The sequence below is a fragment of the Macrotis lagotis genome, chromosome 1 (genome assembly GCF_037893015.1).
Source record: "Macrotis lagotis isolate mMagLag1 chromosome 1, bilby.v1.9.chrom.fasta, whole genome shotgun sequence".
In the NCBI taxonomy this organism is placed as follows: Eukaryota; Metazoa; Chordata; class Mammalia; order Peramelemorphia; family Peramelidae; genus Macrotis; species Macrotis lagotis.
This window is the reverse complement of record NC_133658.1, coordinates 189,939,701-189,966,111: the sequence shown is the minus strand read 5'-3', so window position 1 is coordinate 189,966,111 and position 26,411 is coordinate 189,939,701. Positions and strand designations below refer to the sequence as shown.

The 26,411-nt window shown below is 37.9% G+C and overlaps 1 protein-coding gene across 2 annotated transcripts; it reads right to left on the bottom strand.

The window, feature by feature from the left end:
• Positions 1-1,060: 1,060 nt before the first annotated feature.
• On the bottom strand, positions 1,061-24,715 carry XKR5 (XK related 5). Of its 2 annotated transcripts, none has more exons than XM_074209523.1 (7): positions 24,630-24,715; positions 22,297-22,480; positions 17,677-17,861; positions 16,150-16,359; positions 13,355-13,524; positions 10,970-11,081; positions 1,061-7,982 (listed from the first exon to the last, which is right to left on the bottom strand). In XM_074209523.1, exons 1-7 carry the CDS (start codon positions 24,685-24,687, stop codon positions 6,724-6,726), a joined length of 2,178 nt encoding a protein of 725 aa, XP_074065624.1. In that variant the 5' UTR covers positions 24,688-24,715; the 3' UTR covers positions 1,061-6,723. The 2 variants fall into 2 exon arrangements, with proteins under 2 accessions (XP_074065624.1, XP_074065625.1); XM_074209524.1 differs by lacking the exon at positions 24,630-24,715 and adding an exon at positions 24,298-24,369.
• Between the last annotated feature and the right edge of the window lie 1,696 nt (positions 24,716-26,411).

Here is a 26,411-nt window from a genome sequence, read left to right as displayed (position 1 = left end):
AACTGTTAAATCTTGTGGTATCCTGACTCCTTTGACTCCATGATAATTGACTGCAATAGTCTTCTTGTCCTGAGAATACTGAAATTTGATTTTAATATTCCTGGGATTTTCATTTTGAAATCTCTTTCAGAAGGTTATTGGTGGATCCTTTCAATCTCTATTTTACCCCCTGGTTCTAGAATATCAGGGCAGTTTTCCTTGATAACTTCTTGATAGGTTTTTTTTGTTGTTCATGATTTTCAGGTAGTCTAATGATTTTTAAATTATTTCTTCTGAATCTATTTTCTAGGTCAGTTGTTTTTCCAATGAGCTATTTCATTGTCTTCTGTTTTTTATTCTTTTGGTTTTGTTTTGTTATTTCTTGATTTTTCACAGTCTTCAGTTTCTTTTTTTGTTCTATATTTTATAGAATAACTTTTTTCAGTGAACTTTTATACTTCCTTTTCAATTTGGTTGATTCTGCTTTTTAAGACATTCTTCTATTCATTGTATTTTTGTATTTCCTTTCTATTTGACCCACTCTGGGTTTTTTTTTTTTTGACTAGGCAATGGGGTTAAGTGCCTTGCCTAAGGTCATACAGCTAGGTAATTATTAAATGTCTGAGGTCAGATTTGAACTCAGAGCCTCCTGAATCCAGGGTCACTGCTCTATTCACTGTGCCACCTAGCCACCCCCAGTCTAGTTTTTAAGATGCAATTTTCTTCACATTTTTTGGTATCTCCTTCATGAAGCTGCTGATTCATTTTTCCATGATTTTCCTGCATCACTCTCATTTCTCTTCCCAATTTTTCCTTTACCTCCCTGACTTGATTTTCAAAATCCTTTTTGAGCTCTTCTATTTTCTGAGACCAATTCATATTTTTCATGGAGGCTTTGAAAGTAGGAGGTTTGACTTTGTTATCTTCTTCTGTGTGTGTTTTGAACTTCCTTATCACCACAATAACTTTCTATGATCAGGTATTTTTTTCTTCTCTTTGCTCATTTCCCTAAGCTATGATTTTATTTTAACTCTTGGTGAAGGCACAGTTCTGCTTCTAAGATGGAAGGTACCATCCCAAGCTTTTGTAGTTTTTTGGCAGCTATTTTCAGAGATACTCCTAGGACTTGAAAATTTTTAGTTCTTCCAAGGTGGTATGATCTAAGGAGAAATTTTTACTACTCTCCTGACCTGTGCTTTAGTCTATTGGTGTCCTGGTCCTAGGAGGAGGGTTCAAAACCAGAACTGTTGTTAGTGATTTTAGTTATGCCTGATCCTTTGTGAGTCCATTTGGGGTTTTACTGGCAAAGATACTTGAGCACCTTCTTCTCCAACTCACTTTAGAAATGAGGAAACTGAGGCAAACAGGGATAAGTTACTTATTTAGGGTCATGAAGTTAGTAAAGTATCCAAGACCATATTTGAACTCTGGAAGATGACTTTCTATTCACTAAGCCACATAGCTTTCCTAGAACTAGAATTTTTTTTATTAAGGCAGTGGGGCTAAGTGACTTGCCCAAGGTCACATAGCTAGGCAATTATTAAATGTCTAAGGCTAGATTTGCACTTGGGTTCTCCTGACTCCAGGGCCAGTGCTCTACTGTGCCATCTAGCTGCCCCACCTAGAACTAGAATTAACATGGGGCATACAGAACTTTGATCCAGGCCAAAATTTGGCAGGGATGGTAATATTTACTTTTACTGGATTTATAGCTGAAAGGTATCTTAAGACTATTCTTGTCTTCCTTACTTTTCAGATGAAGAAACTAAGGTTCAGAGAGGATAAATTACTTGCCCATAGCTATAAAAATCATATAACAATCTTCTGAAGTAGGATTTAAATTCATGTCTTATCTTCAAGTTTTTTGACTCATCCTCTATACCTTGCTTTTCTCTCTGTGTTATCTACAATCCCTGGTTTAATTTCTTACCCTGTGCCATTCTTCTCACAGTTCTTGTTAGACCATTATGAGGGTTCAGGACTTCCCAATCTCTATCCAGCAACATAAGCAAGAATCTATTCTCACGTGTAGATTTAACTCTGCATGGATGCTCTTCTTTCATTGACCTTTGACATAGATGTGACTGAGAAGTGACACTCAAGATCCCTTTCTTCTCAAATTTACTTCCAAATGTAACACAGCTATTTCAGATATTCCCAGGAACTGCTCCATCATGTTATCTCTCTTGCATTTATTCTACTTCTCTTACTGAAGAGCCTTGCCACATCCCAGCACACACCATAGAAGTCAATTCCCTTCCCCTCCTCCTCCTCCTTCCAACACCAGGGTTCAAATACATCAGAATAAGGAAAAAAAGGAATTCTCAGGGATTCCACAAATGATACGGAATAGGTCAGTCAAATTGGAGAGTTAGGCAACCAGCATTTATTATATACCAGGCATTGATTGTGCTTTTCAAAACAAAGCAGTCCCCGTTTAAATGAATTACTGTAGTGGAGTGACTTAGGAGGCTTCATTCTAATTCTGTTTTTCAATTCTCTCCTATTGTTCATATAAATCATAGGTGACTGGGACAGGCATTCATAGGATTTTAGGTTTAGAGATGAAAGGAACTTTCAGTGGTCATCTTTTCTACCCATTTTATGCATGAGGAAACTGATGGCTTAGATAATTGCTTTGACAAGGGAGGGCTGTGGAATTTTTAAAGGGCAAGTTCTCCAGGGAATATAAACTCATAAAGGACAATCTGTTCATATACAGCTACTTGAGGTACAGATCTCTCACTATTTTAATTTCAACAGAAAGGCAGATATTTTTTGTTAAATGTCATGGATTCTGGATGACATTGGAAGTAGTCATCCTACAGAGAAGATGGACTTCTCTGAAACTTCTCCAGGTTAGAAAAGATAACTAAATTGGACTTAGGTCCTAAGTGACATTTCAAGTAGTTAAAGCACATGTCACAATGAATAGTGAATAAAGTCTCTGCTGATCCCTTCTTGTCCCTTTTACCATCATAGCTGAATCTACAGCTATGGGGTAGCTAGGTAATACAATGGATAGAACACTGGCCTTGGAATCAGGAATACCCAGGTTCAAATCCTGCCTCAGACACCTATTAGCTATGTGACTCAGGGAGTCACTTAATCCCTCGGCACCTTTACTGTAAATTGGGAACACACTGAAGAATTAAATAGTGAACCACTCCTGTGTCTTTTCCAAGAAAACTTCACAGGGAATAAAAACCCATGGGGTCATGAAGACATAGACAATTGAACAACAAATTCTGTTGTTTTTAGGTTTGGAAACTCTGCCAAATGCAAAATCACACTGCCAATATCAGGATTAAAAATTTGGATATTTAGCCAAATAAATAAATCTAGTTCAATATAATTCATTTTAATTTAACAAATATTATTGGATACTTACTATGTGAAAAACATTATGCTGGCACAGTGGATAGTGTGCTAGATTTGAGCCAGGAAGAAGAGATTTTTGAATACGTCCTCATTCATCCATTATCTGTTTGACTCAAGGCACCTTCTTAGGATACATATATTCACCTTCTCCTACAAAAACTATAGCCATGTAAAACATCTTGTCCTTATTCTCTGTCCCTCTCCTTCAGGATTATAACTAGATGAAACTGCAACTGGTGCAAATTTAGTTGAGTGGGGTCAGCCAGTAGGACACAGCCCTATATACCCTGTGCTAGTTATGACTCTACTCCAAATTTATAAATGCATAGAACCACATTGTCCATTTCATAGACCCAGATGTAGATATAAAGCCAGGCATAGGAGACCAAAGCTGTTTAAAAAGAATTGTTTTCTGTTCTTGTAAGGATTGTAGTATAAGTGGTTAAGTGGATTTGAATAAGTGGAATCAGTAAATAAGTGGATTTGGAGTCTGGAAGATCATGTTTAAATTTTGAAATTCTTAGTGGCTATGTGATTCATCTTAGGCAAACTGATCTCTCTGGGCCTCAGTTTTCTCATCTGTAAAATAGGGATAATAGAATCTATTTTAAAGTGTTGTGAGGATCAGACAAAATCATGTATTTAAAACCTTTATCAAACCTTAAAGAGCTATATACATGTCAGTTATTATTACAGTGAAAGTGCGAATCGGACAAAACCATTTAAAACCCTTTTCAAATCTTGAAGAGCTATATGTCAGTTATGATTATAATGAAAGACTCAGCTTTCCAGCCCTTTGAGGGTGGTTATACTCTCAAGACTTTCCTTGTATGGTATAAATACCATTGAACAGGACATGAATTTTAATCCTGACTGCCATATCTGTGACCAGGAACAAATCATGGTGCTGCTCTGTCCTTCAGCTGCCTCGTCTTTAAAATGAGTGGCTTGACTTTTGAGATATTTTCTGGCTTTAGAGTCAAGACTCTCCACTGTTTGAACAAAGACAGAATCCTTTTGTCTCATTTTGTAATTTCCCTGTCTACATTTATCTAATGATAAATAGACTAAAACCTTTAGTTCCCCCATCCTATTATTTTGATATATCCTATATATTTTACATGAGCAGCTAGTAAAATTCACTCATCCAATTATACCTCACTTTCTAGAAAGTCTTAAAAGCATGGAAAATAACTATTTGCAAACAGATGGCTTTGATCTCTTATGCCTAGCTTTATATCTGCATCTGGGTCTATGAAATGGACAATGAGATTTCATGTATTTATATATTTGGACAATCAGAGCCAGAATAGGACTCTTCCTTCTGAGTTCAAATCTAGCCTCAGATACTTCCGAGCTCTATGATCCTGGGAATTTCAAATATATGTAAAGCATTTTACAAAATCTTAAAGAACCATATAAATGCTAGTCATTACTATAATGTTATCATTATTTTTATTAGAAGCCAGGTGGCTCAGTGCATAAAGCACTGGGATTGGAGTTAGGAAGATTCAAGTTCCTGAGTTCAAATCTGGCCTCAGACACTTACCAGCTGTGTGATCCTGGGCAAGTCACATAAACCTATTTGCCTCATTTCCTCACCTGTAAAAAGAGCTGGAGAAGGAAATGGCAAACCACTGCAGTACCTTACCAAGAAAACTCCAAATGGGTCAAGAAGAGTAGTTTTCAGTCACTTGCCCTGCAACAGAATAAGCCAAGCCCTGATTTGTAGTGACTGTGATTCCTGTTATGTAATTATGTAATTAACAGTTGGCTCTTTTAAGGCAATTAGAGTCGGCTACTCTGTTATCTTCCCCTTGAATGTACATTTTTTGAAAGAAAAGACTGGGTGTTTTGTTTTCTTTTTATCCCCAGTGCTTAGCACAGTGTTAGGAACCTAGTAGGCTCTTCATGTTTGTCACTGACTACTTACCTTTAGAGGTTCCTATGGGGCTAGGATTGTTTCACTTTCCTCTTGTATCCCTTGAGGCTAGCCCAGTGTCTCATATACATTTGGGTGCTCAATAAATACTAGGCTGATTGATTGATGTGGTCTCCCAAAAAGAAGGAGAAATCAAATGTCCCAATAATTATTTCACAAAAGCTAAAAATGCACAGCTATAATAGATTTTCCATTCTCTATGCCAAGTTTCAAACTGTAGTTATACAATATAGCCCAAACCACTTAAACCATCTCCAGATGTCTCATGGATTGATTTTAATGATTGTAAATGATGAGAGATAAGAGGGTATAAAGGCATTAAGGGTACTTGAGATTGTCTGGAGCAGTTAAGGCTCCTAGATCTAGAACTGGATGGGCTCTTAGGGGACATCTGGGTTCACCTTTTACCTGTATGGAAACTGAGGCCAAGAGAGGTTAAAAGAATTAACCAAGGTCATATAGGTAGTAAATGAGAGTCAGGTTTGAACTTAGATCCCCTAGGTCTAAGCTTAGCATCCCTTCTACTTCCTCATATGGATAGAACTTCTTGGCTTCCTCATCTGTAAAATGGGGATAATTAGAACACTCACTTCATAGAGTTGTTGTGAGGACAGAATAGAATAATACATGAAATTCACTTTATTACTTAAATTGTTAAGTAAATTCTATCATTATCCATTCTATTATTAAAGCAGCTTTGCCCTTTCCTAATAGAACATAATACTGACAGAGAGCCTAGAGATTCAAGAAGGTAACAGTAACATCATACTGACTACCTTGCTTTCTGGCCACTTCCTCCTTTATATATAAATGTATTCTTTAAGAGAATTAGTCAGAAACAACTACCATAAAATTAAGGGAAACTTAGATTCTTAAAAGTTGAATTTGGTTAGTGTTTCAGGTCTAGGAAATGTTTTCCAGGGAATGAGAGGGGGAGAGAAATGTGGAAAAGTTGATTTAAAGGGATCAGAATATGACAAATTGACTGATTAATAACCAGAAATTATCCTTAAGGGAGGAAAGTCTAGTACTTAAAACAATAACAACAAAAAAAGGGAAAACAAAGCACTTTGCTGAAGACACAGAAGCCAGAACAGGAATTCTGGTGTTATGCATTGGTTTTCAATTAAAAAGTCCAAAGATAAAAATACAACTTCTAATGTTGCTTATTGTTACATGTTGTATTTTTATCAGTTTAAAATCACCTTCAATTATGGTTATTACTTCAATATTTCGGTTTATGCGCAGTCTCACTAACATGCAGACTACATCTACTAGTATACATCACAACTCATCAACATCTTCTTGCTCCATTTCCACATCCTTTCATAAGTTTTCCATAGGACTTATCCAATATACTGGAAGTAATTTCCTGTATCTTTGAATGTTTCAGGGACATCCTTGTTCCAGTTTCCATGCCTTCAACCAGGAAAAAACTTTGCTTCTTGACTTAGCCTTTCCCTCAGAATGTCACCATCTTTTTTGAGTTCTGATTTGGGGGTGGATGTAAAGCAAGGTTCCTCTGAAGACCTCAGTTTGCTCCTCGTCAGAGACATCCAAGTCTCAATAGAGAGGTAGAGGTTTCCTTCAGCGTTCCAGAGCTCTTGAGGTTGCCCACATCTTGAACCTATAGAAGACACCCCTGGTAGACTACAATGACTACCATCAAAAAGGTTGTGCTGTAAGTGGTTGTTTGTTTTTGTGCCTGCTATTGGGCTGATGTTTGCCACACTGACAGGAAGTGGTATTGATGCCAAATGATTAGAGTCAGATTTGGGTGGCTGATCCTTTTCTGTTTCCACTTTTCTGGGGGAGCCCTGTGGAGGTGTACTAGGCTCCTTGGGATTGGGTGCGGCCCCTTCCATGGTAGCACTGAAATAGAATGTGGAGTTTTCTTTTTCTCTCTCTGCTCCTTCTATCTGTCCAGTGGGACTTTCTGCATCACTCTTCTCCTGCCTCCAAGGAACTGCATTTTGATTTCTGCAACCTTCTTCCTGATCATCACATTTAATCAATGACAAATCATTTTGCAAAATGACAGATCCTTTTTCCTTCTCTGAAGGTGCAACAATGGGCATCATCTTCTGGGAGCGTACATGGTCATGCTGACTATTTGAGAGAGTGATATAACTTGATGTCTCCAAAGGGTTCATTTTAGTTTCCGGGATATCTTCAGTCTGCAAATCTTTTTGCCAGGAACCTCGATATGGTATTGTCACATGCTTTTTCTGAGGTAAAGGGAATTCTTTCTCTGAATGTTTCAACTGTGGGCCAAAGCATTTAGTAGTTTCATAGATGGGTGAGAAAACACAGCCTAAGCCATCATTGCCAAAGGCTGCATTGATCTTGGACATGTTTCCTGTTTTTAGGGCCAGTTTCACTAGCAGCCAGTGGTGGTGCCATTTGGCATTGACCTCATCCCTTTTTGCCTGGCTCCCAACAGAAGCTCCCCAGTCAATGCTAAGGGAATTCTCCTGATATGGTGCTTTGGAGTCTTCCAATGGATACAAGCCTAAGCTTTCTGATCTTCCTTCAACTGGGTTTGCACAATGAAAGGAAGAAGGTTCTTTTTCTCTTTTATCTCTGTTGACAGTGCTACAGGACTTCCTTATAAAACCCTGCCAGATTTCTGTGGATTTGGGGTGAAGTTGGCTGTAATAAATTATGAGTGAAGCACAGCCTGAAAAAGACCAAAAGAACATGAGATTATTCATTGAAAGTCCTATTCAGGTGGTATTCACTTCCATTTTACAGATGAAGGAATTGAGAATAGAGAAATTAAATGATCTGCCCTAGATCACTTATGAAGTAATGAGTATAGGAAGTATTATTTGAACACGTCTTCTAGGATCCAAGGCTAGCATTCTATCTACTATGCTATATCTAGTAAAATTTTGTTGATCTAAATTGTACTGAATTTTATTTTTGGTTCTCTAAAAAATTTTTAACCTCCTACTAAAGAAAAACTCAGTACTAAATTAGAATAGTTTCCAACTTTTTTTTTTAAAACAACAGTGGCTCCCAGTTACAATTAAAGGAATGTATGAGTATGAGTTTGTGCATATACAGTTTCTTAATGATCATAATGAGATCATAATGACTTAGAAACTCAGAAACCATTCACAAATACAATGGTTGGTGTATTCTTATGGACAACAAAATCCCTAAATGAGAACAGCTAATTTCAGGTAGCTCATCAGGAGCTCTCCAAGGGCATAGAATTTCCACAACCAAAATTATACCCCTGTTGAACAAAAATATCTTCATTACTTTTTGTCAGATCATTTTATTTTATTTTATTTTACTTTTATTTTTTTAGGTTTTTTTTTTGTTTTTTTGCTAGGCAATGGGGTTAAGTGATTTGCCCAAGGTCACACAGCTAGGTAATTATTAAGTGTCTGAGGCTAGCTTTGAACTCAGGTACTCCCGACTCCAGGGCCAGTGCTCTATCTACTGTGCCACCTCATTTTATTTTTGTCAGATGTGTTGACTATAGCATAATTTCTTTATCAGAATATTTTCTAGTCACCCTTGACACTGATTTAAGTTTCCTATTGTACTAGTTGGAATCCCTTATTTTCAAGTCTATCATCATAAGCAGTATGAGACTTGGCAAAAGAATATTTGAACTAGTGAACCTGAATTTTAGATAGCTCTGAAAGAGTGCAGAGATCCTTTTACCAATGAAGAACTTCATACAGTTATTAGAGCCCAGATAGGTTCTATATGAGTTAGTCAATTCACTTAAGGTCTCATAAGGTTAACTTATCTCAAAGTGAAGGAACTGAACTAGATGAACTTTAAGATAACTTCCAACAATAATGATCCTATACAAATATATGTTGCATATATTATATGTACATAGAAAAACACACACATTACATATACATATATAATCTTTGTTACATATTATGCATATTATATGCAATATATGCATACACACACACACACACACACCTATGCGTATGTGTAAATATATATGTAGACATTCAATGGTGCAGTGGACAAAATTCTGGCCCTGAAGAAAGAAGTCAAGTTCAGATTCAGTTTTAAATGTTTATTTAGCTTGAGCAAGTAATTTAATTCTGTCAGTCTCAGTTTCCACATCAGTAAATGGGGACAGTAATTGCACCTACCTTTCAGCGTATGAGGATCAAGTGAGAAAAATATGTAAAGCATTTTGCAAACTTTAAAATGTTATATAAATGTTAGCTATTATGATTACATATTTTGGGAAGGACCTATGATTTTTGTGGTCTGTACATTTTCTCCAGAAACCAGATGAATAATTGGCCTGCAACTTATAGTCTCAGAGAACTGCCTGGGATGCTGAGAGGTTGATCATCAGCACATAAATGTAGAGTATTTTACATGTATAATTCCATTTCTTTACTACATGGGACACATGCTATATATTAGAGAGAACTAGACCACACTTGAAGCACAGCAGCTATACATGGTGAAGCAAATATATGTTTTCAGTGATCTCTTAACCTTTGCTAATGCCTGTTGAGCCAGATCTTAGCTTGCCTCTTGGCACTGACCCCTGTCATATCTTGTTTTTGGAGATAGTGAACTCTGGATCCCTTTGCTCCTTCTTCATAGATTCCCTTTTCTGGTTCCAGAGAAATTGTTTAGTTCCCTGACTCTGAGGAATGTCTGCCCTGTTAGCAATACACACACACACACACACACACACACACACACACACAAACCCCTACTGTGGAAAACAATACTGGTAAGGCATCTGAACATGACCATAATGTACAGGGCCCTCCTCTCTCCATGCAGTTCTTTGCAACCACATAATCAAAAGATTATATATTTAGAGTTGGAACTGAGTCCCAGAGAGGTTAAGAGATTTTTCTAAAGTTAGTGACACAGCTTTAAGAATCTGAAGGCAAGATATCGACTCAGAGAATTCCTGGCGCCATTACCATATCCATTAGACCATGGTATCTGGCCTATTTTGTCTTTACTCATTTGTCTCCATGTGTTCTGATTCCCTTCAATGGCACATAAGGTCCCTGATAGCTAATAGTCCCTTCAGGGACTATTTTCTTTTTGCCTTTGTATCTCTAGAATGTCATAGTGCCTGGTAAATAGGAAACAGTTAAGTGCTTGTTACTGAATAAATGGTAGAATTTGTATTGAATTTGGAGAAAAAAGAATAAGAAAGTGTGAGTTTATATCCAGCTCTGTGACTTTGGGTACTTTCTAGTCCTTAGTTTCCCCTATAGTAAAATTTGGGGTTTGGGCTAGAAAATTTTGAGTAACCTGGGTTGAAGTTCTATCACTTATTACCTGATGTCCTCGGAAAAGACACAAACTCTATGGGAGGTAATTTGTTCATCTATTGAACTGATGGTCTTAAAGTTTACTCCTACCTGGCTTTAAGATCTTATGTTCCTATAATCCCTTTGGAAATCACAGGGTATAGGAAAGGGAAAGGAAAAGATATATTCCTCTAAAACCTATTTTGTGGATGGGATCTTGAAGCCCGGGTAACTGCTCATATCTCAGGTTCTTTTAGGATATGACATGGCAAAAATTGCTTCCTTCCTAGATGCTATATTTAATAGTGTTCTAATGACAATTCTCCCTCTTTGGGAAGTTCATTGAATGAAACAGAAGCCAGTGTGTTGGGAAAGTGACAGGTGTTCTTACCAATAATAAATCCAGACACAATGCCTGCTGTCATCCATATAGTGCCCCATGAAGCTCCCTGCAGAAAATCAGTGGCCAATAGCAAAAGGACTATATTCTCCATCAGCATTATCTATGAGAACAAAAGAAGTCAGCACAGCTCTTTTGGCTCCCACCCCAGCAGGCATGCATTCTCCTCATGCAATGAAAGACTCCAGAACCCAAACCTAGCCTATCTTCTTAGACACAAATTGGTATCCACAGCTAGCAGCATATAAACAACTGAAAGGGCTCATGGTGATCACTCATTTCAGTCTCCCTCTTCTGACCCTCTCTCTATATGGTAGAGATGGGGAAAAACTGAGGTTCAAATTGATAAGGTGATTTGTCCAGTAGGAGTAAGTAGGATGACAGATATAAATTGGGATAAGGCCTTAGAGAAAATCTAGTTCACCCCCATCATTTCTTCCTTTTTCTTTTTAAAGTTCTGAACATCAAATAAAATGAACATTTCTATATACATTGTAGAATGGAAGAGAATTTTTGCAGATATTAATTCAACTCTATTTTATAGAGTCTGTTTTTTAAGTATATAATGAATCCAACAAATAATTTGCAAAACTGTCTTGCTTGTTTGTAATTCTTTCTAACCTTCTTTGTTCTCTCTTCCAACTTTTTAATCCTTGTCCTAATCCTTTTCTCCTCTCCCCCTTCTCCCCCATCTTCCCTCTTTCTCCTCCCTGCCTCAACCCTAAATGAAGTATCCATGTAACAAATACTCATATTCAAGCAAAATATGCTGCCATATTGGTAATGTCATTATGAATCTTGAGATTATCACTTTTCTGGCAGGAGATGGGTAGTATATTTTATCATCTATACTCTAAAATTATGAATTAACCTCTGAATTTACAAATGAGGAAACTAAAGTCTAGGTTGTTTAAATGTCTTCTCCAAGTAAAATGATATTTTTATCCTTTGTCCCTGAAGAAGACCTTGACATCAGGGACATGATGCCATGACATGCATGTGAATTGAATTTGAGTGATGGGAGTGCTGTGCTAAGCTACCAGCCTCACTTTCTCCTCCAGAGTCATGTGGGGCCAGAAATGGGTCAGGACAACTGGAGATGGCCTCTGGATTGTCTTTTGCCATTCTTTGTATTCCCAGAATTTAGCAAAGAGCCCAGCCACTAGTGGGCATTTAATACATATTTATTAACTGACTATTAAATCAGTCCTTGGCTCACAGAGGACTTCCTGGTCCTATTTATGGTCCACTCAAACATTTGTGTCTCAGTGACAAGAAAATGAAACATCTGTAGATTTGTCTCTCATAGAGTTGTACCTCATGATAGTGTTCTCTATCAAGGCCACTGATCATTTAAGAAATGCCCCTGTGATTCAGGGATGCCAATACCAGGTAGTGATAAGTCCTAGAGTTAGATATTATACAGTCTTATTGGCACACAGATGCTTTTCCTGAGATGGTTCTCTGTTTGAGATCACTTCCTAATATTCAGTCCCTCAGATGCAAAACTACTAATGCCAACTTTTTAATGCAAAAAATTTTTTTAATTAAAACAATTACATGATACATAAAACAACTACATATTTAATCAACCACATAATTTAAACTACATAAAACAACTACAAATTTAAAGGTTAATAACTAAGGTCAAAGTTTTTTTTTTTAAAAGAATACTAAAATAAATAATGCTCCCTTTCTTTTCTAATTAAAGTCTGTGATCATTCTCACTCCTTTCTCATTTTTCACCCTTTAACTCATCTGTTGATTGGGGCAACAAATAAACTTCTTCCTCTTTTCCTAACAGCTCTAGCTTAGAAATTCAGCTTAGGAATTCTTCTTTCCATTCTATGAGGTTTCCTTTTCCATAGTCAGGACATGTCAGTGCTCCATTATCCCCTTATTCACACCCACTTCTTTCACTGCACCACGAAATAAGAGAAGGCAAATAAGACACATGAACCCAAGTAACTATCATCCTCCATTTTATCAATGAGAAGTTTTTGTTTTTAAGATTTTTTTGCTGTTTCCTCATTTTAAAAAGAACAATTCATTTTCTTTATATGTCTATGTATATATGTATATGTATATATATATATATATATATATATATATATATATATGGAGAGAGAGAGAGAGAGAGAGAGAGAGAGAGAGAGAGAGAGAAAGAGCGAGAGTTTATATTAACTTATCTTAGATATTTTGTTTTTCTTCCTTTATCCTCAACATACTCAGTAGAATGTAAGCTCTTTGGAGCCTGGGTCTGTTCAGTTTTGTCTTTATGCACTCAATATCTAACACATTCACTGTTTGGAACACAAGAGGAACTTAATAATAGTTTGTTGAAATAAATTCATTTGAAGAAAAAGCATCACTTACCATATAAAATGTGATCATTCTATTTCTGGAAGGACTGTCCCAGAAATTGATGTAGCAGAAGACATAAACAGCTCCTACAAGCAGATTGAACAACCTCCAAAAACAAATATTGTCTATGATGTCGCTTTGTTGGGCAACAAGCCAAAAGGTCATCACTAACCAATGAGCACCTGTTAAAAAAAATGCCACAATATGGAATTCAGCACATGAGAGTGGGGGGAAAGGATATGAAGCCAGGGACAGAAAAGAATACATGTCAGAGCTTTGGCAGTGAAAGATTATTGTACCAATTGAGCCAAAGGAGAGATGTGGAACCCAAAAGGAATATGTGGTATATAAAAAAAAGAGTGAGTCAAATATAATAAAATTAAAATTAATTGTTATCATTTATTAAGGTACCTTAAGGTTTACAAAGTACTTTATAATATTATTTCTTGATCCTTATGACAACTTTGAGAGGTAGGTCATATTATTACCACCAGTTTACATGAAGAAACGGAGACAACCAGAGTGACTTTCCCAGGGTTGAAAGTCAATAACTTTCAGAACAGATTTGAATTCAGGTTTTCCTCATTTCAGGGCCAGTGTTCTCTTCATTATGCTATTCAGTAAAATTTTATTTTACAATGGTGTTGGCACTTAAATGACAGCAGCAGCAGCAGCAGCTCTCAAATTTACTGTACCACATTTATCTGTTGATCAGTAAAAGAGGTACAAAATCTGGTGTCCAAAGAAAAGAGTTCTACTTTGGTCAGTTATGGCTTTAATTCCTGTATTTTACACAAGGTAATGAGACCAAAATAGGGTTCACAAAGACTTAAAAGATGGCCTATAATTTCAACTTGGGAGTCAAAATTTATTCATGAAACTTTCTTTTAGTAAATGTACTAACTTTTACTTTTGTCCTGAGGTTTAACAATTCGTTTCCCCACCCCCCCCTCCTAGAAAAACAAGGTGGCATTGCTCATGCATGAACTATAATTACAAATAAACTGACAAGATTGTTGCCCAGCAGCAGGTACATATACCTTTTCCCTATATCAAGGATACAGAACTTTCTCAGTATCAGCATGAGGAACTCCCAGGTTCAGAACTTCCTCTCAGTGACTGAACTGGCTCAGAGGATGTATTTGAAATCTGCCAGCTTGACAATAAACTAGCACTCCATCTATCACCTCATCACTGATGTTTAATAAATATGATAACCATTTTGTTTTCTTTTTCTTTTTTTTTTAGGTTTTTTTGCAAGGCAAATGGGGTTAAGTGGCCTGCCCAAGGCCACACAGCTAGGTAATTATTAAGTGTCTGAGGCCAGATTTGAACCCAGGTACTCCTGACTCCAGCCCCAGTGCTTTATCCACTGCGCCACCTAGCTGCCCCGATAACCAATTTTTTAAGAGTGCCAATGGTAACCTGAATTTAGTTTCTCAAGGGACACTTCCGAGCATATCAAACTTAAAAGGAAAATTTTGATCCCTGGAGAAAATGTGATCATGGAGGTAGGGCTCAAGAAACATTCTTTGGAGTGAAAAACCAGTATCTAAATATCAGATCCAGATGAATTTCTCATATTTTAGAAAGAAAAAAAACCAAGTAAAACAAACAAAAAAGGCAGCATACTTATATATGACAATGGCTCCAACTTCATTTTGAGAACTGAGTTGGAAAGGAAAGGGTCACAGAACAGATTTTTTTTCAAGGCAATGAGGTTAAGTGACTTGCCCAAGGTCACACAGCTAGGTAATTATTAAGCACCTGAGGTTGCATTTGAACTCAGGTCCTCTTGACTTCAGGGCTGGTACTCCATCCACTGAGCCACCTAGCTGCCCCTCAGAGAATGGTTTTGAAGGATACTTTGGAATGGTTCAAAGAAGGAATTCAGCCTATTTAACTTGGGGTATTTATCTATGGATCTATATATAGAACTGATCTAGAAGAAGGTAACTAAGAACATTGAAGGGATAGATTACACTATAGGATCAGCTGAAGGAATTGGGTGCAGTTGAATGGGGAGGTGATGTGTGATATCTATCTCCAAGGATAAGAAGTGCTTTCACTTGGAAAAGGGATAAGGCTTGAACTCCTTGACTTTAGTTAACAAGTAGTAATGAGTAGAGAGGCATATTTTTGCTTGTTGTAAGGAAAAACTTCCAAATTAGATATATCCAAAAGCATAATGGGCTGTTTTGGAAGATAGTGAGCCCACTACAAAAGGTTTTTAGGTGAAGACCAGATGACTACATGACACAGATATTAACAAGGGGATTTCTAGATAAGTACAGGCTAGATTAAATAATTCTGAGCTCTGAAATTCTATAGGAAAGGTAAACAAAAAAGGAACTTCTCTTTATTCAATATTTTCTTCCTTTCTTCTCTCATTCACTGGTACATTTGTCCCTAGGGAATGGAATTCAAGTCAGATGTGGAGTGGGTAAGGTGAAGACTATAAAGTGTGAAGAATTATCAATTTGTGGTACTGTATAACCACCTGCAGGTGCTGCCAACCTCTTTAAAGTGTTTGTGAGGAAATCAATGTCTTCTGTAGTTTGTCTTAAAACTATCCTCAATACTTAGATGATGACTTTGGGTAGAGCATGAGTGTGTGTATGGTAGGTAGGGGCAGAAAGAACCTTGCCTGAGTTATATATTTGCTAATTATAAAAAAAAAAATTCCTCCAATTGAGGAAAATATGCACTTTTCCATGAGTCCTATACACAAATTCAATTAAAACTCTATAGTTGAATAAGCTATCTCACATGTTGAAAGTATTAGTGGAAAGGAAACCTCAACTCACCTCCAACAACCAAGACCCAGCAGTGATAGGCTTGGGAAAACAGAACTAATGTTATGATCCTGGTTCCCAGCATAGCCAACCTCCAGAGGAGCTGGCACAGGAGGGCAGGCCAAGGCATAGACAGATGTCCTGGCTTTATCAGGCACATGGCACGAGCATAAGAGACCAGAGAAAAGGACAAAGATAACCAGGACAGGACTGCACTCACACCTAGGAAGGAAGTGGTAGGGAAAAAAAAATTGAATCCTTTTGTATACTTTGTATTTTACTTCATTGTGCAATTTTTCCCCACTTTATGGGAAAGTTTATTCCATTAGTATTCAAGAATATTATAATTAAATTTGCTTTTCCATCAAATCCTGTTACATTACCTCTTTTAAAAGAATAGTTTTGCTTAAAACAATTTGATACTAATCTTTTCTTCTTTCCATAAACATATGATCACTACTTATTTTGTACTAGTTTTACGTATCTATAACTTATTTTGCTTGTACCAATCTCTTCCTTTTTGTGTGCTTTGAAAGAAATAACATTAAATAAACCAAAGTGAAAATAGCCTGCAAAACTCATTTCTTTCTTGAGGTAATGTACTTTTATACAAACAAGTCTTCATAAGTACTATTCCCATCTTGTATCCTAATTGATAACATTAAAACTTCATTATAAAATTATAATAATTCATATTAATAACATTAATTCATTATAAGCACAAAAGTATCATCACTAATTTGTAAATTAGCTGAGGAATGTATTATTGTTCTCAATTTATAAATAAGCAAACAAATTATTCAGTAATCAAATGACAAATATTTATGAAGCTTGTATCATGCTAGGGATACTAGGCTATAGAAATACAATGAAAAAAAATGAGACAATTCTTGCTCTAATAAAACTTACATTGCATTGAGGGAAATAACCTGTATTCATAAAAGTTGATTTGTATTATATACAGAGTAAACAGGTTTCTCTGATAAAGTTCTTATTTCTAAGATACATAAAGAACTGATAGAAATATATAAACAAAGAACCATTCCCCAATAGATAAATGTTAAAAGACATGAACAGGAAGTGTTTGAAGGAAGAAATTCAAGCTATCAATAATCATACATTGGTTCATTGTTGGTAGAGTCGTGAATTAGTTCAATCATTCTAAAAAGCAGTCTGGAATTATGCCCAGAAAGTTATCAAAGAGTGCATACCTTTGGCTCAGTTAAACCACTACTAGGCCTGTACCTGAAAGGAATCAGAGAAAAAGGAAAAGTATATGTACAAAATAATTTATAGCAGTTCTTTTCATTTTGGATCCAAATTGGAAGTTAAGGGGGTGTTTTTCCTATTAGAAAACATCTAACAAACTGTAATCTATGAATGTAATAGAATATGATTTTGCCATAAAAATAGCAAAATGGTTGATTTTGGAAGAAACTGGGAAGATTCCAGGGATACTCTTTTGGCAACATCTGAAAAAAAAGGCAACAAAACATATGATCCGGGTCTTCATGGAGAAATGGCTTAGTTCCTTCTTACCTGGAACTGGATCTCTTAAATCAGCTGCTATGATAGCATACGTCTGCAGCAGAAGATGGGGACCCATTTGGAGCAGAGCTTCGAGAAGTCGAAGGACAAAGAGATCTCCTTGTTGCAGCAGCAGCTTCCCCAGCCCAGGAGGCTCCCCTTCCTTTGCCATGGCTGCCAAGAAGGTGTCCCAGTGCCTAAGACAAAACCATGATGTCATTCTGAAGAGACTTAAAAATACCAGGGATTAAGGGAAAGATTAATACAGGACAACAATGTGATGTGACTGTCCAGAAAGCTAATGTGGAAGATAGGCTGAGAGAAACAAAATAACTAGATTGTCAATATCAGACCCCAGCTGGAACATTTTTTCATTCAGAATATCACATTCTTGGGAGAATACTGACAAACTGGAGGCATCTATGTAGAGGAGGAGGATGACTATGATGGTGAGAGGACTGGGGGAGGCCATGTCACCTAAGGATCAAAGGAAGGAGGTAATGACGTTTAGCCTGGAGAAGAGGAGGAAAGAAAACAAGAGAGTAGTCTTCAAATATTTGAACATCTATCATATGGAAAAGGGAATAAGTTTCTGCTTGGCCGTAACTCAGTATGGTGGATGGAAGTTGTAGAGGCAAATTTAAGCTTGATGTAAAGACAAATTTCCTATCAGTCAAAATTTCCCAGAAACTATAATATACTGACTGCTTCAGGAGATGGTGGGCTCCCCTTCAATGAGTATTTTATAAGATACTCATCTAGGAGAAGAGGAAAGGAGGAAATATGAATTTAAATATGATTACAAATAATGACATAATGATACAATTTATAAGCTTATTAAATAAGCATATATTACCACAGAATAGAGCAAAAGTTCTTACTCTGGGAATTATAGATGAATTTAGGGAATCCATGAACTGGGATGGGGGAAAAATACATTCTTATTTATGGTAATTTTAAAATGCAATTTAGGGTTTTCATCAATTACTTAAAACATTCTGAAAAGGGTTCTTTAGGTTTTCACCAGACTGTCAAAGGGATTCATGACATAAAAAAAGATTAAGAAACTCTGAATAGAGTAGATACTAGGTCATAAGCTCTTTAAGTGAAAGGAAATCATTGTTGTTTTCATCTTTAGATCCTAAATTCCCAGCACAAGCATGGACACACAAAAGATACTTTAATAAATATTTGCTGAATTAAATCACAATTCTTTATCCTGGGAATGACTAATAAATAGTATGATCATGTAGATCTTAACTCCATATAGAAGGCCTCATAGATTCTCTGAGATCCAAGGGATGACATAAATGTAAATTCAAAATAGACCCAATTTAAAGTAGATAATATGTGGTTGTCTACACTCAGAAATGCTTAATAGATGTGTTACCATCTAGGGCCAGTTCAGTTCTAGGGTTCAAGGGGAAATATCTTGGGGATATCTAGGCCTACTTTACATAGGTTCTAAAAACCTGATTTGACTCTATACATAGATGATTTTCCTAGAGTTCCTTCGGGTTAAGGATGACCTGGGATGAAGCCAAAGTTCCCTGGGTCTAGAATATAAGCCATCAGTCTGTATGTCTTTAGAGGTAAGTTTCCTAGAGTCCTCTAATCAGATATAATCTTCCTTTAGATGCCTAAGGTAGGGGCAGCTAGGTGGCACAGTGAATAGAGCACTGGCCCTGGAGTCAGGAGGACCTGAGTTCAAATCTAGCCTCAGACACTTAATAATTACCTAGCTGGGTGACCCCCCCCCAAAAAATAGAAAACAAACCTAAAAATAGATGCCTAAGGTAGCATTTTTACAATGGTTTTACAATATATTATTGTTTTTACCTTTAGCTCTGTGACTTTTCTATCCCCTTTTACACTGAGGCAGAAACTTTTATCTAAACTATGCATCTTCTCCAGCACAGAGAAGAGCACTTTGCATATGCTTTTCAATATGATTGTTGAATGAATTGACTAATTGAATGAATGAATAAATGAATGGGTTGAAGTTAAATAAGATTTTATGGACAAAGAGATAAGACACAGGTGATAAAATTGCCTCCACAATAATTCCTTCCTTCTAATCTTCAAGTATTTCCTTGCAGGCTACTAATACTTCCCTGTCCTTTTGGTCCTTTAAAAAACCCTCCCATTTCCTTAAGTTATCTCTCTTTCCTTTTATGGCCAAATTTGTAGAAAGTTTTCTCCTCCCATTGCTACACTCTTCTCACTTGCAAATGGGATTCTAAACTCCTCACCTAAATGTAATTGCTCTCTCCAGTTCCAAAGAGATCTAGTTGGCAAATCTCTTTGTCTCTGAAATATTTGACACTGTTGACTACCCTCTCTTCCTGGATAAGATCTCTTTTATGGGATTTCATTGCATTGCAGTGTCTTGGTTCCCCTTCTACCTTTCTGGAGGTCCTCAGGCTCCTTTAGGAGGTCCTCAGCCTGCATTATCATTGATATTATGACTCTTAACTGAGAGAGAACTCTTAAGATTCTATCACAGGTATTCTTCTCTTTCTACACACTCTTCCAGTGACTTTCTTAATTCCGATGGGGTATCTACTATCATCTGGATGCAGGTGGTTCCTAGATCTATGTAAATCCAGCCTTATTCTTTCTTCTGAACTGCCTAATGGATATTTTGGAATGGATGTCACACAGGCATCTCATACTCAATGTATCCAAAACAGATCTCATCTTTTCCTTTAAACTCATTGGACTTCTGAACTTTCCTAATTTTGACTAGGATACTGACATTCTCATTCACTCAGGATTAGGCCCTTTGATGCATTCCCAACTCCTTACTTCTACTCCACATGTCTTATTAATTCTACCTCCACAAAAATTTTTGCACTTCACTCACATAAACACTTTTGTAGTTCAGGCCTTCATAACTTCTACAACCTCCTAAATAGTCTACCTACTTCACGTCTTTTCCATTCCTAATCCATACTCCAAATAGTTATCAAATTGTTATTTCTTAAAATGTAAGTATGACTATGTCATTCTCCTACTTAATAAACTCCAGTGGTATCCTATTACTTTTAGGATCAAGAACAAACTCTTTTCTTTGGCATTAAAAGCTCTTCTTTGGTTAGCTCCAATATTAATTTCCTTTACACACTTGTAGTCCAGTCAAATTGGCTTTTGTTCTGCTCCTTATGCATTTCATTTCACACCCTGCAATGGCAGGGGTTTATTCCTTTGTAAAAGTTGTTAAGGATGGTTCACTATCACATTAAAAGCCCTATTGTTTCAGGAGTAGGGACTGGAACTATGATTTTATCAGCATGGAAAACTCCTAGTGTTTGCAGATGAGCCACACATTTGTAACTGATTCTGTTAGACAGCTGTCTGTGGGCACTAGAAGTTTAAGTAACATGTCCACGGTCAAACAGTCAGAATCTGTTAGAGGCAGAATAGAACTCAGATGTTTCTAACTCTAAGTCGAGTTGGATAGCATAACATAATGTTGAAAAATAGGTCTATGAAATAGTCAATCAATAACCTTCTCTCACTTTTTAAGTTTTTACAAGGCAAATGGGGTTAAGTGACTTGCCCAAGGCCACAAAGCTAGGTAATTATTAAGTTTCTGGAGCTGGATTTGAACTCAGGTACTCCTGACTCCAGGGCCGGTGCTCTATCTACTCCAAAGGGACCTCTCCTTAACTCAGATTTTCTGCTCTTCTCCACTGCACTACCTAGCTGCCCCAGTGTCTGCAATGGAGAATACCATCTATATCCAGAGAAACAACTGTGGAGTTTGAACAAAGACCAAGGACAATATTACCTTTAATTTAGAAAAAACAAACCCTGCTATCTTATTGTCTGATCTTGCTATCTCTTATAGTTTGTGTTTCTTCCTTAGGGATATGATTTCTCTCTCATTGCACTAAATTTGGATCAATGTATACCATGGAAACAATGTAAAGACTGACAGATTGCCTTCTGCGTGGGGGTCGGGGGGAGGGAAGTAAGACTGGGGGAGAGATTGTAAAACTCAAAATAAATAAAATCTATAATTAAAACATTAAATCTTCAGGGTAGGGAGACAAGGGTATTCTTTATTTGTTTTATTCATTCATTCATTCGTTCATTCATTCCTTCATTCATTCATTTATTTATTTATAGCAAGGCAATGGGGTAAGTGCCTTACCCAAAGTCCCACAATTAGGTAATTATTAAATGTCTGAGCCTGTATTTGAACTCAGGTCCTCCTGGCCGATGCTCTGTCTACTACACCACCTAGCTTCCCTGGAGACAAGGAGATTCTTAAAACTATTCTCTTCACCACAACACCCACATGTTGCATTTCTAATAATAATAGCTATATTGACATAGTACTTCTCATTTTAAGCTCACAAAAATCCTGGGAGGTGGGATATCTATGTATCTTAATGTGTATACATAATTCTCCTCCTTGTATTCCTCACACTTACCATAATGCTTGGAACATAGAGGCATAAATGCCTATTGATAGATTAATTAATTGAATGACTTTATATGTCTAGTTCCTGATAGTATTTAAGAAATGCTTGTGGAATGAATGAATGAACAATGAATGAATGAATGAATGAATATAGTATAGTAATTTGAATCTTAAGATACAGAGATATTGCCTGCTCTTACCGTTTCCATATGCCAATCTGCAGGAGATGTACAATCATCAGAGAACAGCTGCCTTGATGACCATCTGCTAGGAACCACAGATAACTTAGGCCCTGAATCAAACATCCAGGAAGGAGAGCTGAGACAGTTAGCCATGCCCACAGATACTGCTCAGTGTAAAAGTAAAAAACCACCGTGCAGAGGCCTACAACAAGAGGAAGAAGAATGAGTTAGAGAATAAAGAGGCCTAGAACACTCAGCTTCAATATGTTTCAAATAATATTTCAGTGGAACTTAGAACATTCAATCAGTAAATTAAAAAGCAAAAACATGCCAACCAACTATGTACTAAGCACCTTTTCTGCTGTCTAGAAGGACTGGTTAGGGGTTTGAGGAAACATAAGATGACATAGTTCTAATCTCTTAAAGACTCAATGATTTAGTCAATGAATCACCACCAGAAGTTTATTATTCCCTACCTCTCTATGGAACTCAAGATCAAGGAATTAGAGACTTTTCAAGATCAAGGAATCAGAGGCACCATAGCCAGTGAAGAGAACAATATCTAATAATATCTTTCCTAAAGGGGAAGCACATAATAACAATGATAGCTAGATTTGTACAAGACCTACTATGGGTGAGGCATTGTGCTAAACACTTTACAAATACCATTTTTGAGCATCAGACTTACCCTTGGAGGTAAGTCCTATTATTATTTTCATTTTTTACAGTTGAAGAAACTGAGGCAAATAGTGATTCTTGTCCATGATAGTAATACATACGTATACATATACATATATGTATATGTATATGTAGCTAGATAGATAGTAAGCCTCTGGAATAGGATATAAAGTCATATCTTCCTCTCTTCAGGCCTAGTGTTTTATCTACTCCACTTAACTGCCTAAAATAACAAAAAATTTTTTTTTCATTTATGTAGAGAGGTCTCCTTCTCTCTATTCTTATTTGTTTGTGGGTCATCTCTTGCTGAGTATATCATGTATTATTTGCCAGAGTTTTCATTCTTGCACATTCCTGGCATGTGATTGGTGTGTGATTGTCTAGGGACAAATTGCCATAGGAGCCTAGGGGTAGGGGATGCTGGATGGGGGGGAGGTATGATAAGGGGAGTTGGTATACTATTGTGTTCAAATGCAGCATATAATAAATGCTTAACAAGTGCTTGTTGATTTGATTTGACTCCTCTGATTGATTCTCTATCAGACTCCCCACAAATGCTGTTCCTTTGGAACTTCTTTCTTTCCCAGCTCTGGTCCCACAGTCTGCATTCTGCGGGTCATCTGGCTTCCTACCTCACTGACTTTGCCCATTGTCAGCTTCTTTATCTCCCTCCCTCCCCTCCATCTCAAATCCTCTCTTATTTTGACATCCTTGTGGTTTTAGGCAAATTCTTTGTTAAATGAAAGGGCTGGCCTTGAGGATTTCTTGGGTGGTTTCCAGATCTAGAACCAGTCTGCTGGAGAAGGATCAAGTCGAAAAAAATTCTCTCCCCTAACCAGCATAAAATGGAAACTTTACTTCTGGCCACCTTTCACCTTGTGTGTCTAGCTGTCTTTCCATCTATGTGCTTCCTTTGAGTCCTGCAGTTTGTGTACGCGCTTTCTTCAGTTAACGAGGGCAAGGTCTCGTAGCTCATTTGGTGCTGAGGACCCCATCTGGAAGCCAGTCTATACTATTTACTGTACAAGTCCTTAGGCAAGTTATTTCACCCACAATTTCCTTTTCTATAAAAGATTCTTTATATGACCCCAAGAAATGAAAAAAAAAGTTCAAATCTCATGGTTTTTCTTTCTTAATTTTTTTTCTTTCTCCAAACTCGTCCTCTTGAGTCTTCTCCCCTCTCCCCTTCCTTGCGATTCCTCTGGGAAGAAGACACTTGGGCCAAGCCGGGGTCCGAGGGCCAGTTTTTAAAAACATTCTGATAACTACGCTTCAATATCGCGCTCTTTAGAAATCCTACTTCTATTTTCTTATTTTATAGTTATTATTATGTTATATTACGTGTAATTATTAAGTGTAAAACCCTTCGGCAGATAAGAGGGCGGAGGCGCGGCCCCTGGGCTCCCCGCACGGCTCTGGCGCAGGGGCGGGGGAAGCAAGGACGCGGGGGGGCGGGGCGCGGAAAGCGCGGGAACGTCCAGGAAGCGCGCGGGCGAGTCCCCGGAAGCAGGAAGGGCGGAAGCTGCTTTGGGGGCGGGGCCTGAGTTAGGAAAAGCGCGGGAAGGCGCGGCGGGGCGGGAGGGGGTGCGCGCGCACAGGCGGATTTCAAAGCTAGCCCGGGAAGGGGCGCCGCGGGGTTAGTCGGGGGCTCCCCGCTCCCCGGCCCGACTCACGCGCGCCCTGCTCCGCCGCCAGCAGCAGGGCGCAGAGCGCCAGGTACGCCGCGCGCATCCTCAGCGCCGTCCTCCCGCGCAGCGCCCCGACGGCCGGCCCGAGCCCGCGGTGCCCGGCCCCGCCCCGCAGAGGGGCCGCCCTCCAATCGGACTTCGGCCCCCTCCCAGGTTCCAGAAGGCCATTGGCTACCTGGCGAGGTTTAGGCGGGCCAGGGCCGCGGCGCGCGCTCTTATTGGGAGCCACGGCCAGGGAGACTGCGTCAGAGATTGCAAGCACATGGGGGGCGGCGCTACGTGACCAGCCGGTCCAGGGTGGCAGGCAGGGGCACACAGCTGGTGCCTGCCGCTGGATCCACACTCCCGGCCTCCAAGGGTTCCTGCGCGTGATACTGGCCTTTCAGTCCAGCTAATACTCATCAAGTGCTTAATACGCACAAAACGGAGCCTAGTTCTGATCCCGCCACTGTAAACTGCTAGGCATGCAAAGTTCTTCCCAACCTGGCTCCTTCCTACCTTTTTAGTATTGATACCTTTTTTCCCCCTTTTTTTCTTTTTAGTTTTTTGCAAATCATGGGGTTAAGTGACCCGCTCAAGGCCACGCAGCTAGGTCATTATTAAGTGCCTGAGGATGGATTTGAACCCAGGTCCTCCTGTTCCAGGACTGGTGCTCTATCCACTGCACCACCTAGCTGCCCCCCCTTAATATCCTTTAATAGTCTCCATGCGCTGGTTCTGGCCCATCTAGCCTAATTGCAATTCTTCAAACACAATGTTCCCTGTTTTTTTTACATTTACGTTGGCTGTCTCTACAACTATTTAGTGGATGAGGAAACAGGAAAGTCTCTTGTGATTTGCACAGTATTCCACAACTAGTATCAGATGTGAAATTTAAAATTAGGTCTCTCCAGCTTCAGGTTCAGTGCTTATAACATTAACTCCTAAGAATTTTAGAGGGGTAAACCAGTAATCTAACAGGTGATAACATGATGTCCATTGTGGCCTTTCTTTGTTTAGGTTAGGTTTCCTAAAAGTTTTTCATTAAAATAAACACAGTAAAATTTGAGTTTCAGGTACATCAATTAATAATAACTGGCACCTATTTATTTTTAAAATGTACTTTGTATCCATTATCTCATTTGAGCACTAGGTTTAATTATTATTATTATTTTTTTTTAGTTTTTTTGCAAGGAAATGAAGTGGCTTGCCCAAGGCCACACAGCTGGGTAATTAAGTGTCTGAGGTCAGATTTGAACTGATTCCAGGGCGGTGCTCTATCCACTGCCATCTAGCTACCTCAGGGTGATTATTTACTTATTGTCTATTGAAATTTGTTGAGTTGCTTTTTTTTGGGTCAAATTAATTTTTAAATAAAATTTTTAAATAAAATTTAATGAAATGATTTTTAACAAGTTTGGAAGGATTTGGTTCTCCCTAGCATTGCCTTTTTCTCTAAGAGTCTCCTTAATGCTTAGGACTAATACACTTGACTCAGATGTCACCCACTGGAAACTTTTTTTATTTATATCTGATGATTAAAATCACTTAGGTTTCACATCATAATAAAATGAGAATTATTTATTAAAAATGTAGACATTGTGATAGTTACAAAAATTTAGCAGAAAAGTACCCTCATTACTTAACCTCAAGCAAACATCCCTCTCTTCTCTAAACTCCTCCTAATCTGGGGCAGGGAGAATAAAAGATTGTGAGCTCAGCCTCTTCCCAGTCTCAAGGTCAGTTCAGAGAAATTGAAAATTGGAAAGTTAGGATAAAAACTTGCCC

Excerpts from the sequence above, each read along its gene's own strand:
- XKR5 (XM_074209523.1), bottom strand. The coding sequence starts at position 24,687 with ATGCGCGCGGCGTACCTGGCGCTCTGCGCCCTGCTGCTGGCGGCGGAG. Across the intron at positions 16,360-17,676 it reads TTTAAGAGATCCAGTTCCAG|GTGTGAGTGCAGTCCTGTCC; the intron begins GTAAGAAGGAAC and ends CTTCCTTCCTAG. Across the intron at positions 13,525-16,149 it reads CTGGGTCTTGGTTGTTGGAG|GTGCTCATTGGTTAGTGATG; the intron begins GTGAGTTGAGGT and ends TTTTTTTAACAG.